The sequence below is a fragment of the Tamandua tetradactyla genome, chromosome 3, assembly GCF_023851605.1.
Source record: "Tamandua tetradactyla isolate mTamTet1 chromosome 3, mTamTet1.pri, whole genome shotgun sequence".
Lineage (NCBI taxonomy): Eukaryota > Metazoa > Chordata > Mammalia > Pilosa > Myrmecophagidae > Tamandua > Tamandua tetradactyla.
The window spans coordinates 210,608,814-210,624,556 of NC_135329.1; the positions used below are offsets into that span (position 1 = coordinate 210,608,814).

Here is a 15,743-nt window from a genome sequence, read left to right on the forward strand (position 1 = left end):
CCTTCTTGGCTGAAACTTGGTAATGACATAGAACGGGCGCGCCGGACGGGCCTTTGTATGGACCCGATCCTGGTCCCTATCTGGGAAACCGTCCGTGCTTGCCTTGAGGCAGAGTCTACTTCAGGCCTCAGTCCGTCTCCCGCCCTGCTACAGGCACGGCACGCGCTCCAAGAAACTCAGTCAGTTTCGTCTGCGGGCGGCTCCTGTAAGAGTGAGCCGCCACCTCGCAAGCCACCAGAGTCAAGCACTAGTTCAGACACCTCTGACTCAGAGTCAGATGGTGATGAGACCGAGGGTGCAGACGCGCCTCCGCTGATCGATTGGGGGAGGCCCCCTGTCTCACCCACGCAGCCTTCCGCCCCGCCAGCGCCTGCTGCAGGGGCGCGGCGGCTTCCGGTGAATGGTTTTGGTGATCTCGCCAAAAACCCTCACCACGGGCTCCCTCTGGTGGCCGAATTAGGTAATTACAGTGGCCCTCCTTTGCGAGACCCGGAACCCCCTACAGGCTGGTCCGAGTGCAGTGGAAGTTACAACTAATTGATTACAGTCAGTTACAGATTACTTTGTTCATTCTCCACTCCCAAAACAGTATTATTCCAATCGAAAAGACCTCAGTGGGTAGAATTACAAGTCATTATTACAGTCCTGAGAGAATTTGCCGGCCCCCTGAATATTGTTTCTGACTCCTTGTACGTCGTAAATTCTGTAAAAGTGTTAGAGACAGTAGGCATTATAAAGTACTCCTCCTTAGTAAGACCATTTTTTCTCAAACTTCAAGAGACAATACTTGCTAGACATCACCCCTTTTACATAACTCATATTAGGGCCCATACAGGCCTGCCTGGCCCCATGACACAGGGAAATCACATAGTAGATGTAGCCTCTCGAGAGCCACACATCTTCCCTGTGCAGACGCCGTATCAGCAAGCCCAAAAGTTCCATGCCAAATTTCACATCAATGCAGGTACCCTAGCTAGACGGTTTAATATACCACGTGCGACAGCTAGAGATATAGTCCGAGCGTGCGGAAATTGTGTAGAACAAAGAGCAGTCCCTTCAGTTGGGGTTAACCCTAAAGGTCTCATCCCGGGAGACATTTGGCAAATGGATGTCACCCATCACTCAGAGTATGGTAAAGTTAAATACCTGCATGTGTCAGTGGACACATGGTCTCAGATATTATTTGCCTCTGCCGAATCAGGAGAAAGAGTCCACCAAGTAATTGCACACTGCCTTTCCGCTTGGGCAGCTTGGGGTAAGCCAAAAATATTAAAGACAGATAACGGACCTGCTTACACCAGCAAAACCTTCCAAAAATTTTGTGACAATATGGAAGTCCAATTAAAGCATGGAATCCCTTACAACCCTCAAGGGCAAGGAATCATTGAAAGAGCACACAGGTCGCTCAAGGACTTGCTCAGAAAACAGAAAGGGGGGATAGGTCACGGCCTGTCCCCAAAGGCTCAACTGTCCGTAGCCTTGTTTACGTATAATTTTTTAAATGAAAATTCACAAGGCATGACACCTGCCCTTCAGTACACCACTCCAAGTCCTCCACATAGAGGTCTAGTTCGTTGGAAGGATGTCCTGTCAGGACAATGGCAAGGCCCTGACCCAGTGCTCAGCTGGGCCAGAGGCTCTGTTTGTGTCTTTCCCCAGGAACCAGGACGCCAACCTGTGTGGATTCCGGAGAGACTGGTGAGAACCGTGACACCGCCCGGGGGCGCCGAGAAACTGCTGCCCGACAAGTCAGCAAGCTTTCGACCTGAACCATCAGGCCCGGTCTCCAACTCTGCTGATGATGGCGACGAACGACAAGATGACAACAGGAGCACTAGTCACCCTTCTATCGTATAGAAAGGGGACCAGCTTTACTAACCTCTCCCAACAGGTGGATTCAGACCTTCGAGTGCTTGGGGATATCAAGTTGACCCCCGTTGACTTCGACCTTTCCAAACTGGGTGAGACTGTACAAAGTCTGTGGAACTGAGTCACCTCATGGTTCTCTTGGCCCAATTTGACTACTTGGATCCTCGTGGCAGTGGGACTATTAGTGGGCTTAGTCACTGTTAAATGCTTGTTAGAACGCTTGTTCCAGACACAGCAGCAATTACGTGTCACTACCATGTTGGCTATGTCACTCGCCCCTGATGCTCCTGGCAACGACCGTCCCGCTACCCAGTCCTTCCCCTCACCGTATGACCCGTCCCGGCCACTCAGGGCGGGGCGCTCGAAAACAGGATCTGCTGCAAAGCCCATGGCTGTGTCCCGGGTATAAAAGGCGGCACCAGATGTCATAATTTTGGTCTTAGGATGATCTCTAAGGCAGAGTCACGGTCCTGGCCAGACTAGACTCCGGCCATTGCACAGAGACATCTAGTGACACCCTCGACTCTGGTTGCCGCTCTCCTGAGCCCCGCTTAGCCCAGTTGCGAGGCGAAGCACTGCAGGGAGAGCCACGTGGTTTCCAGTTCACGGGCTCTCCGGTCTCTATATGAGGAGTGCACTCTGGTTGGTGCCTAGCAAGCCTAGTCCAGACTCCCCAAAGCACCAAAACAAGTAGTGGGCTAATCAAGCTCATGGGAGCTCACTCATCAATGGAGACACTGGGTCTAAGAAAGGGTCTACGGACCAAAAATAATAAAAAAGGGGGAGATGTGGAGAGCCGCCTCCCGGGTCAGGCCTAGTGGACGCGCTGCAGCCTGCTCTAGAGTTCCCCCCGCCCATCGAGTGAGCCAAGATGGCGCCCGCATCCTGTTTCCGCGTATGACGTACGCGCCCACCAACCCTATCTTCCAATCACCTCTGTATACGTGGCACTAACCTATTGGGTTTGGGCACAGTATATAAGAGGTTACCCGGACAGGGTGGGTGGAGACGACCCACAGGGAGCCGTACCTGACGGCCGAATAGAGGTTGTTTCCCCCGCGGGGTATCTTGTCCCGCGTGGAACCTGTAACAGAGAATGCAAGCTTAACTCCAGTAAAGGTCTGTGCTTACAACTGCTACGTGTCTTGGATCTGTGTTTCTCACCAGCGCGGATTTGTCTGCGTCTCTCTGTCTCTCCTCATTGTCTCACCCGCCGGCCGGGGGCTTGACGCTGAGCGAGAAGTCGCGGACAGGGTTTATTGAGCTTCTTTGGCCCATGGACTTATAGTTTTTGTCAAATTTGAAAAACTGCAACCACTATTTCCTTAAATATTTGTTATATCCTTCCACTCCTACCACATTCTTTCCTGGAATACCAGTTACATTTAAGGTAGAAAATTTGTTATTATCTTCATTACTTATTAAAAAGTGCTTCAGTTTGGATAGTTCTCACTTCTATGTCTTCAATTTTGCTGATCTTGTTTTTGGGAAAGATCTACTTTTCTGTTGTCACCAAGGAATTTTTTAAATTTTATTTTAGATACTGTATTTAAAAATAATAAAATCTTCAATCGCAAAACATAGCACAGTAACCTGCAACAGACTCCAATGGACCCCTGGAAAGATTTATAAAGCTGTTTCTTTGTATAGCTACCCCCTCTCTGGTACACTATCTTGCAAAATTCCAGCCCCATCGGGTTCTTGAATTGCCATCCGTGTCTTCTCGATTCAATGACAGCACTGTGTTCTGCTCAGCATATTTCACATTGCAGCAAGGTCTGCGGAAAATATCTCCAGAAAGAAAGCCAGGGTGCTCACAGGACTCACCTAGTTTGTCCCCCTTCTCACAGGGGTCATCATCCTACACAGCTTGATGTCCAATGTTTGAAAACAATTGTCTTAAACATTCTGTCTAGTTTTCTAGTTGTTTAGAGAGGGAAGGTAAATCCATTCCCATGTACTTCATCATTGTTGGTATCAAGAGTCCTAAAAAAACATATTTTAAAATGCCCTATCAATTCTATTTATACAGTTGGAAAGAGACTAAGATTTTCAATTCTTAAGGTAAAGGAATAAAGAACTAATTTTTACTGAGTATCCATTATATGCCAAGTACTATATAATTTGGTAACTATTTTATATATATTGTCTCATTTAATCCTTAAAACAACCATATGAATTAGGTATTCTTACTTTACAGATCAAGAACTGAAACTCATAAAAACTAGTAACTTGCTTTACAATATAGATAATAAAAAGCAGAGCTAGTTTGTTAAATCCAAGTTTCACTTCAAAGCTTCGATCTTTCAAATGTAAAATGGACAGAAATGAGAAAGTCTGACACTTTTCAAATTTCACGAGAGATATAACTTTCAAAATCCCTCAAAATAATGTAAGTATGATGTAATGGTAGCCCATGAAAAACTCTGGGATCTATTGAAGAGTGCTTTGAAAAAATTACTTTTTTCTTTCTTTGCTTTGTATCTATGTTCTATTATATAATAATAAAAGTTACAAAAATAATCTAAGTATTTATAGGGTCTATGATGCATGCTTTGGAAGAACTTATAACATAAACCCTTAAAACAAAAACCACAGAATGAATCTGCAGCAATATGAGACTGTTTTTCCTGAATTGAAAAAAAAAAACAACAACTTGACACCAGATTAATAGTCACAGTGCGTTTAAAGTTGAATTTTGTGAACTACATTTTCATAACCTTCAAATTATGGTAATGTGACAACTTAAATCAAATTAATGTTAACTCAAAGAAGAATTTTGCAAGTCTAAAAGGCTTGATTTCAGAGTAAGTTCCTCTATACCCCCCCAAAATTGGTAAAAAAAAAAAAAAAAGAAGAATGATATACAATATTGGCAAAGATGTGAATAAATAAATACAATACAATACTACTGGCAGACAGGTATGTTCGTACAATCACTTTGGAGAGCACCTGGGCTATATCTAGATAATGATCCCAATTTTTGACCTCTCCCTATACCCAAAGACTTTTTCATGGGGCTTTCTTCTGCCTTGTAGGATGTTTAATACATCCCTGGGCTCTACTCCCCAGATGTCAGTAGTAGCTCCTCATCTGGGAAAAAAGTGTCTCCTGGCATTGCTAAATGTCCCCTGGGGGAGGGAGGCAGGCAAAATCATCTCAGGTTGAGAACCACTGACTTAGATGAAATAGACAAATTGCCAGAAAGACAGAAATTAACAAAACTGATTCAAGAAGAACAGAAAATTTGAATAGACTCGTAACAAATAAATTACATAATTAAAATTCTTCCCTCAAAGCAAAACCCAGAGGCCTTGACCAGTGGCCTCACTAGTGAATTCTACCAAAAATTTAAAGAAGAAATAACATCAATCCTTTATAAACTCTACCAGAAAAATAGAAGAGAGAACACTTCCCAACTTATTCTATGAGACCAATATTATCCTGGTATTAGATTAGAAACATCATGAGAAAAGAAAACCACTGACCAATATCCCTTATAAAAACAGAAGCAAATATTTTCAATAAAATATTAGTAAACTTTGGTAGTTATATTCAGTTGTCAGCTTAGCCAGGTGAAGGCACCTAGTTCTATTGCTGTTTACATCTGCAGTCAGCTAAGAGGGGTGCCTGATGTAATGAATGGTGTTTGATTTAATTGTCCGGTGCTTAAATGAGAGAGCTCAATGTAGCACAGTCCAAGCAGCTGAGCATATCTCATCTCAGAACTCACAGCTCAGCCCAGGCCTTTGGAGATGCAGAAAGGAATCACCCTGGGGAAAGGTGTTGGAACCCAGAGGCCTGGAGAGAAGGCCAGCAGAGATCGTCCTGTGCCTTCCCACATAAGAAAGAACCTGAGTTGGAAGTTAGCTGCCTTTCCTCTGAAAACTAAGGAAATAAATGCCCTTTATTAAAAGCCTATCATCTCTGGTGTTGCATTCTGGCAGCTAGCAAACCAGAACAGATTTGGTACCAGGAGTGGGATGCTGCTGCTGCAGTTTGCAAATACCAAACATGTTGGAATGGCTTTTTAAATGGGTAAGGGGAAGAATCTGGAGGAGTTGTGAGGAGCTTGACAGAGAAGGCCTAGAATGTTTTGAAGAGAATCTTGGTAGAAATGTGGACTCTAAAGATAACTCTGACCAGGTTCTAGAGAGAAATGAGATGTGTGTCATTACAGACTGGAAGGAAGGTGACCCTTGTTTTAAAATGGCAGATAATCTGGCAAAGTTGACTAGTGGCTTTGGCTGGAAGGCAGATTTTAAAAGCCATGAACTTGGATATTTAGCAGAAGAGATCTCCAAATTAAATGTGGAAAGTGCACCCTGGGTTCTCCTCACAGCTTATAGTGAAATGTGACAGGAAAGAGATAAGCTGAGAACTGAACTCTTGGGTACAAAGACATCAGAAGTTGATGTTTTGGAGAAGTCTGGGCTTCCTGGAAGAGAGATCCCAGAGAACTGTGCCCCACATGAGAACTTGACCAAATGTGAAACCAGTCAGCCATTTCAGAGACTGGATATGGAGTTATCCAGGAAGGATTTATGGAAACTCCTTATGTCTGATGGGCACAATCCAAGGTTATCACATAGAAAACCAACGAGAGTGCTGTGGGACCTGTATAAACAGAGCCACTGCCAATCTTGACAAAGGAGAACACAAAAGGGAAAAACTGGAGTTTGCAGAGTGAGAACTATGGAAGCTCAGGTCTGAAGCCAAGACACCTTGGCCAGGAGAGTGGATCCACCCATATACTGAAGGGCAAGGATGAGTCTCCCACCTCATTGCAGTTGAAGATTCATGCAGCCTCAGGCTTTGGAGAAGGTATAGCACACTCCTTGGGGGACTGGTGAGAGCCTGGCTGCCACCACATGGAGGGGTTGAGAGTGTGCCCCAGAAATGGCAGAGAGCCTAGGTATGGCCCTGATGCTTGGAAAGGGTGGATGTGAGAAAAAAGGTGGTCTCTTCAATGTCCCCTGAGGTTGATCCGGAAAGAGGAGGGCCACTACATAGGCCCTTGGAAAGGGTGGGACTGCCACTTTCTAAAGCCGAAGGATGAATGACTTTCAGACTTCGAAATCCAATGGTGTTTGCCCTGCAGGTTTTACATCTCAATTTCTCCCTATGGAAATGAAAATCTGAATCCTGTCAATATCCTCCTTTGCATATTTGTACCAGACAACTTGTTTTGAGAGTCACAGGTCCACAGCCAGAAGAGAATGTTTTGCACCTTAATGTTGTTTAAGATGATGCGTGTAGTTGCCAAGTTGACAATGGGGGGGGGGGGGACACATGTGGTAGTTAGATTCAGTTGTCAACTTGGCCAGGTGAAGGCACCTAGTTCTGTTGCTGTGGACATGAGTCAAGGGTACATGAACCTCATCTGTTGCTGATTATATCTGCAGTCAGCTAAGAGGGGTGCCTGCTATAATAAATGGTGCTTGATTTAATTGGCTGGTGCTTAAATGAGAGAGTCAAATGTAGCACAGCCCAAGCAGCTCAGCATACCTCATCTCAGCACTTGCAGCTCAGCCTAAAGATGCAGAAAGTAATCACCCTGGGGAAAGTTTTTGGAACCCAGAGGCCTGGAGGGATGGCCAGCAGAGATTGTCCGGTGCCTTCCCATGTAAGAAAGAACCTCAGTTGAAAGTTAGCTGCCTTTCCTCCGAAGAACAAATGAAATAAATCCCCTTTTATTAAAAGTCAATCCGTCTCTGCTGTGTTGCATCCCAGCAGCTAGCAAACTAGAACACAAACCAAATCCAACAACATATAAAAAGGGTTATGATAAATGTTGGTTTAACAACTGAAAATCAATTACTATATCATATTTGAATAATGATTGTATCTTGATAGATGAAGAAAAAGCATATAACAAAATCCAACGCCCATTTATGAAAAGTATTTGTCCAACAAACTAAGAATAGAAAGGAATGTCCTCAACCTAATAAAGGGCATCTACAAATAACCTCTATAATTAATATTACTCCTAATAGTAAGAGACTGAATGCTTTCCCTCTAAGACTGGGAACAGGTAAGTCTATTCCCATCATTCAACACTGTACTGGAGATTCTAGCCAGTGATGAAAAATAATTAAAAGGCATCCAGATTAGAAAGTAACAGTTTTAGAAGTAAAACTGTTTTGTTCATACATGAAACGATCCTGCATGTTGAAGATCCTATGGAATACATACACACACACACATAGAAAAATTACTAGAATAAATGAGTTCAGCAAAGTTAAAGGATACAAGATCAATTTTTAAAAGTCAACTTACTTCTATATACTAGCAATGCAGAATCCAAAACAGACATGCAGAAAACAATTCCATTCAGAATAACCTCAAAAAGAACTAAATACCCAAGAATTATTTAACAAAATTATTTTATTTAACAAAATTTATATAGACTTATCAAAATAAATGCAAGACTTGGCACTAAAAACCACAAAACATTTCTGAGAGAAATTAAAGATTGGAATAAATGGAGATTCTATGTTCACTGGATTGGAGGATTCAGTCAATTCCTATCAAAATCCCAACAGGCTATTTAAAAAAAGAGTAATCGATAACTCTTAATCAGTAAAAGCTGATTCTAAAATTACTCTAATCAGTAAAAGCTGATTCTAAAATTTGTATGGAAATGCAAAGTAACTACAAAAGCCAAAATAATTTTGAAAGAAGAACATAGTTGGAGGACTTACGTGCCGTGATTTCAAAATATACCATGAAGCTGTAGCAACCAAAATGCAGAACTGGCATTAAGATCAGACAGACACACAGATCAAAGGAACAAAATTCAGAGACCATAAATAACTTAATATATTTGTGGTAAACTGTTTTCTGACATAGGTGCCAAGACAATTTAATGGAGAAAGGATAGTTTTTTCAATAACTGGTGCTGGGTCAACTAGTTAGCCACATGCAAAATGATGAATTCAGACCTCACACCACACACAAATATTTACTTAAAATGGGTCCCATACATAAAAGTGAAAACTAAAACTATAACAATTTTGGAATACAAGAGAAAATCTTTGTGACCCTGGGTTTGGCAAAGATATCTAGATATAAATCAAAAGCACAATTCATAAAAAGTGTTTTTCTTTTTTGATAAATTGGACTCCACCAAAAATGAAGAATTTTGAATTAAAAAAAACAAACACCATAAGAAATGAGATAATCCACAAACTGAGAGAAAATATTTGCAAATCATATATCTGATGAAGTGCTGTATCCAGAATTACTCTTATAACTTAATAAGATAACAACCAAATTAAAAAGTGGATGTGGTGGTTTGGAACTGTATTTACCCCAGAAGATCATGTTCTTAAATATTATTTAAGAACATGTTAACATTCCTGGGAGTATAAACCTATTCCAATTAGGTTTTCATGAGATTACTTCAGTTAAGGCATGGCCCAGGGTGGGTCTTAATCTTCTAAATAGAGTCTTTTATAAACAGGATGTACACAGAAAGAAACACTCACAGAAGAAAAAGCTTAAACCAGTAAAACCTGGAAGAGAAAGGAGAGGCCAGCAGATGCTGCCATGTGCCTTGACACGTGGCAGAGGAATGAAGGATCACAGGCAGCCAGTCTTCGGGAAGAAAGCATTGTCTAAAGATTTATATAGCAAAGTTTATACAGCAAATGTTCATAGCATTATTATTATAAACACCAAAAATGGAAATAATCCAAGTGTCCATCAACTGGTGTATGGAAAAACAAAAGATGATTTGGACATTTTTCTCAGCCTAAAAACTGTAAAACTGTGACCTCATAAATTACCACTGTTAAAGCCAAACTTTTTCACATTATGTACTTTGATCAGCTTAGCAAACTAAAACAATGAGCAAAATATCTGAATAGACATTTTACCAAAGACATTCAAACAGCCAATAAGCACACAAATAACACAGTAGTCATTAAGAAAAAATGCAAATTCTAACCCCATTGAGATACTACTTCAAACCCTTTAGAATGACTGTAGTAAAAAAGGCCATTAATCATAATTACCAGCAAGATGCAGAGAAACTGCAACTGTGAAGCACTGTCGGGGGGAATGTTTGATGTTTTAGCCATTTTGGAACACAGTATGGCAGATGGTGGTCCCTTATGACATTAATAACAAATTTGACATGACTTGGCAATTCCAATCCTCTACTGCTGCTGAAGATAAGTGAAAATATATGTCCACACAAAGATTTATATAGCAAATGTTCATAGCATTATTATTTATAAACACCAGAAAGTGGAAATAATCCAAATGTCCATCAAGTGGTGCATGGAAAAACAAAAGATGATATACTCATACAATGGAATACTATTCAGCAATAAAAAGGAACGAACTATCGGTGCATGCTAAAACATGAATGAACATCAGAAAAGGTATGCTAAGTTAAGGAAGCCAGATAAAAGACTGCAGATTGTATGGTTCCATTTGTATAAAATGTCTACAAAAAGTGACTGCACAGCACAGAAAGTAGATTAGTGGTTGCCAGGGACTAGAGTAGGGAACTGCAAAAGAGCATGAGGGGACTTTTTGGGGTGATGGAGATATTTTAATACTAGACTGTGGAATTGGTTGTAAAATTATATGTTGACTAGAAATCACAGACCTACACACTTAAAATGAGTGAATTTTATGGTATGGTATTTATGTATCTTATTATCTGTCAAATAACATTTGTTAAAATCTAATGCTGAGTGCATTGTGAGTTTACAAAATGTTATATTCAATATGATGGAATTTATGTAAATGTAAAAATTGTAATATACATATATACATATGAATGTAAATATAATATATATACTACAATATGAATTCATGGACTAGATACACACCCAAATCAGATGCTGGCTGCATTTGGGGAAGAGAAGAGAACAGGTCTGAGGAGAACAGAGAACTTTAAATTAGTTTGTAATGTTTCAAACAAAAACACATGACAAAATGTTAACATTTGTCCATTTTGGTTGGTAGGTACATGAGTTTTCCCTGAATTAATTTTTGTTCTCTTTCATATTTTTGTCAATAAAAATAAAATGAAATAAACCCACAAACCAAAAAGCAAACATAAATGATTACCTAGTTCCTTCATTAATTTTAATTTCTTTATGGCCTCATTCAAATATCAAACATCACCTGTTCTAGTTTGCTAGCTGCTGGAATGCAATATACCAGAAACAGAATGGCTTTTAAAAAAGGGAAGTTTAATAAGTTGCTAGTTTACAGTTCTAAGGCCGAGAAAATGTCCCAATTACAAGCCTGTAGAAATATCCAATCTAAGGCATACAGGGAAAAATAACTTGATTCAAGAAGGCCGATGAAGTTCAGGGTTTCTGTCTCAAGTGAGAAGGCAAGGCGAACACAGAGTTGCTCTCTCATCTGGAAAGGCACATGGTGAACATGGTCAGGGTCCTTCTCTCATCTGGAAAGGCACATGGTGAACACGGTCAGCGTCCTTCTCTCATCTGGAAGGGCACATGGTGAATATGGCATCATCTGCTAGCTTCTTCTGGCTTCCTGTTTCATGAAGCTCCCAGGGAGACATTTTCCTTCTTCATCTCCAAAGATAGCTGGCTGGTGAACTCTGCTTCTCGTGGTATGTCGTTTTGCTCTCTCCAAATATCTGAATCACTTTTATTCTCCAGAATGTTTCCTTTTATAGGACTCCAGAAACTTATCAAGACCCATCCAAATGCGTAGAGACATGTCATCACCTAATCCAGTTTAACAACCACTCTTGATTAAATCACATCTCCAGGGAGATGATCTGATCACAGTTTCATATATACAGTATTGAATAGGGATTATTCTGCCCTTATGAAATGGGATTTTGATTAAAACATGGCTTTTCTAGGAGACATACATCCTTTCAAACCAGCACACCACTTAAAATAGAGAAATAAACTAATGACTGTGTATAAGTTGAAAACAAAGGGAGGAGACAAAAATGAAGAATGTCAGTGTGTGCATATAAAGATTATCTGGGATATTAATTACCTGACATTTAGCATTGGTTGCCGATTTGAAAAAAAAAGTTTCCCATCACCGAAATTAATATCCTCTCTATTAAAACAACGGTGAAAACTTAGTAAACACCTTAATAGTTAAGCTTTTACTAAATTTATGTTGATGGGAACAGAAAGACAGAACATTACAGAAACAATTCTAGCTCGAGAGGCAAAAAACTGACAAAACATTAACCTTTCTGAGAGCAAACAAAATTCTTTCCACTTCTTTTTTTAAGAATGGTGAATCTGGGGCCAATGTTTTGTGAATAACACAAAAACATACAATAACAATCGAATGGCACTATGTATAATTTCTATTTAAATTACTTCACTTTAATGTTTATTTTCTAAAAACAATTTAATTTAGGCTAATTTCCTCTAGGACATAAAATCATGGAAGCTTAGGGACAAAACTGATGAAAGGGATTTTCTACTCTAACTTTCCCTCAGGAGCCCCATTTTGCCAAGGAAGAAACAGACTGAAGTGATAAAGGACTTCCCTGCACACTCCCAGTCATGGTCAGGGTAATAGGTCTCCTGAGCTTTAGTGCATGACCAAATACCTTCCCCTCTGCTGTACCAACAAATACACATGCACCATAAGAAATTACAATACTTATATAAAAGAAAACATTTTAATAAGTTTAACTTGTCACAGAAGAAATACACAATAAACTGGGACTATATAAATATAAAAATGTTTCCTGAGATAGTGTTTAAGGAAATTACTATCATAGTTTTCTAGTGAAAAATGGAAAGAATCTCTCTTAAGAGTAGCTGGCTTTATATAGAACACAACTATAATGCAGAATAATGTAAGATAAACTAAAACAACAAAACGCCATACAGCAACACCAAAAAAAAGCAAAACATTCACATACCTGGTTTAAAAATACAAAAACAAACAAACAAATCTGAAAATAGGAACTTTTATCAAAACCAGCAAATTCCATGGACTAATTAATCATTAATTTCTACATTCTAATTCTAGACTATGGAGAAAAAAACAAAGGGACATATTTTTCTTGAAAAATGGTAAGGGCTAATATAGGTAAACAAGTCATAGTAAAATGGCAACCATAAATTTTGATTTCTTTAAGTTTCAGAAGTCTATTGAGGCAACTGACCTGAATGACTAAAGTATTGCTTTCTAAACAAAATTTTATTTAAAAATGTCAACCAAACTTTAATTATAATCTACTCACTGTGTTAATACTTGCTGATACTTTCACTTGCTTCTCTTAGGATTACAATTGGCATAAATTTTTAACTTGGAGCCAGTTGATCTCATTCATACTAGTGAACCATTTCTCTTGTTTGGCCAACAAACTGTAGATAAAAAGATATTTAAAAATGTGTCTTTACACAGCTGTTTCAAGGATCAGAAAAGATGAGAAAACTAGCGTTTTTCCTTAGGCACCATTTCCAAAACTTTCCATGTGTCTCTTCATTTAGCTAATCAACAGTGATCAAGTTCACTGAATAGTCTTTATGAAAGTTGGTTTATCTTTTTAGGGGAGTGTTATGCAGTTTTCTATGGTGTCTATATTCTTGATTCCAAGTATTCTTTGACTTATAAAAATAATTTGTTGCCACACTTTTCAAAGAGTACTCTTGTAACTGAATAAGCAGCTGTACCTTCTACATTAGTAGTTGTCGACTTTGTCTACATATTAGAAACACAGGAAAGCTTTAGAAGAGTACCTTTGTGCAGGATTGCACTGTACAAGATTTGGATTTAGTTTGGTAATGTATAGAAATGCCACACAAAAATGCCACACCTCAGGGGGTGTCATTCACATCATACATATTGTATATTTGTATTTTTATTATAGAGTTTTATTTCTCTATACTCCCAATCATGGTCAGGGTAGTAGGTCTCCTGAGCTTTTACTTCTCCTGGTAGCAGATGGTAGTAGAATGTCACGTACTAAAAAAATTTCAATACTACTACTAAGATTTTCCTACTACCTGTTTTACCCATTACTAGTATAATGGGTCTTGAGGAAGGAGTGACCTCTTTATAATCTACAAAAAGTTATCGAATTGGTTAGCAGAAGCCCTCTTTGGGCTAAACATGTTCTCTTCTTTATTTCCATTATTCTTTCTCTGGGATGACAACTTAAATTAGCAATCTTAAATATAACAACAACTTTTTAAACACAAAGACATTCTCTATAACTCTGTGAAGTCAGTACTAATTCTATCCCTATTTTACATAAAAAAGAAACTGAGCAGAGAGAGATGTAGTAACTTGCCCAAGGTGGCACAGTGAGCAAGCAGCAAAGCTGGGAGACCAACCTGGGCAGGCTGGTGCCAAAATCCTTGCCCTTAACCAGTACACTGAATTGTCCCACACAGGGACAGAGTTAGGTTTTGACACCGATGATTATACAGCCATTAAACATGTAGTTTATGGACACAGTGGGGACAATCAGGATACAACTACCTATAAAATAATCATTACGCTTAAAAAGAACAAAACATGCAAAACAAAAGAACTCAATAATTTCAGTTAGGAATTAGATGAAAGGGCCACCAAGATGCTAAAAGTAGCAGATGCTGCTTGGTAGAAGGATGCTTTTGGTCTCAGTTCTGTGCTCAATTCTATATTTTCTAAGTCCCAATAAATATATGTTACTTTTTACACAGGTATATATAATAAACTTTCTTATTAAATAAACAAGTTGGGAAATAGCTGGGAAACACATGTCCAATAGAGTAACAGTGATAAATATAATCTAAAATAAATACAGTTCACAAGTGCTCTGCTCTCTGTATTATAGACTCTAGAAATAATACCACAGATATCCCATAATCTAAGTATACTCACAGAACTCATAAAGTTGGCAGCTGACTCACTGTTCATAATCTAGTCTTCAATAATAAAAATTTTGGGGTGATAGTACAGGACACAGTGACTACTGAAATGAACTGTTATAGACATGGACAATGAAGGCAAAGAGAGTAAGCAATTCTAAGCCCCAAATGGGACTTAAAGGATTCAAGGGTATAATTCCCAAGCCCCATTTGGGTAGCCGGGAGGATCTCAAGTCACAAAAAGGATTATAAGGAATAAACTGGAATTACTTAAAGGAATCTTTTAATAAACTATTCATGCATAAGTTAGCTATCCTCTTAATACCCTCCATATGAAAAAAACCTCAGGAATTTTCTTTGTGAGACTCTGCTTGTCTACAATGGGACCTGATTAGTACTCATTTATAGGATTCTGCTTTTTAGCCAATTAACCTAGACTACATCTAATCTCCAAAACCAGGGGTACCTATATTACTTAGTCACCTCATTTAACCAAAAAAATTACTTTATAACATCATTTTGTTCTTCAAATTGCCTAACCTACAATATTCCTATTTATAATATTTAGAATACAATTTCTAGAAATAAGAAGAAACATTTAACTTTTGATTATTAAAGAGTTCTAAGAGATAATATCATAATTAATATAACCTAAATAAAATTCTGTCTCTCTTTTTAGTGAGTTACTTTTGATCATTGGAATTCTGAATTAAAATCAAGCTTCCATTTTTGAGGCCTTACTCTCTGAATATCTTGTTCATGTCTTCCTTGGGAATAGCAGTCCAGCCCTTGTCCCCTGAAGATTCAGCATTGTTTATTAAGATGATACCTGCAGGGACTGTGAATGCCGTGAATACAGTGCCTACTTTTGCATTACAGGGAAAGACATATGGAGATTTTACCAACTGTTGACACTCTTCTCTTTCACTGCTTGTTGCCAGATAAAGAACATTCAAAAGCAGAGGTTCACAGTCAATACCATTTTGAATCTGGACTCTGCCAACCTACAAAAATATATCAAGATAACCATTAGTATGG

At 39.2% G+C, this 15,743-nt stretch overlaps 1 protein-coding gene across 6 annotated transcripts in view; it reads right to left on the reverse strand.

The window, feature by feature from the left end:
- The window catches only part of LOC143678271 (ubiquitin carboxyl-terminal hydrolase 40-like), a 59,102-nt gene that overhangs the window by 29,793 nt on the left and 13,566 nt on the right, over nt 1-15,743 (reverse strand). For 4 of the 6 annotated variants that reach the window (XR_013173129.1, XR_013173128.1, XR_013173130.1 and 1 more), the window contains exons 2-3: nt 15,447-15,709; nt 13,091-13,214 (exon numbers count right to left, since the gene is read on the reverse strand). Coding sequence is in view for 3 of the 6 variants with exons in the window: in XM_077155492.1 (XP_077011607.1) it covers nt 13,133-13,214; nt 15,447-15,709 (345 nt within the window). In the remaining 3 variants the exon portion in view is untranslated. Of the gene's footprint in view, nt 1-1,516; nt 3,856-12,831; nt 13,215-15,446; nt 15,710-15,743 lie in introns of those variants that run through there. The other 2 variants (XM_077155493.1, XM_077155491.1) reach the window with 2 other exon arrangements.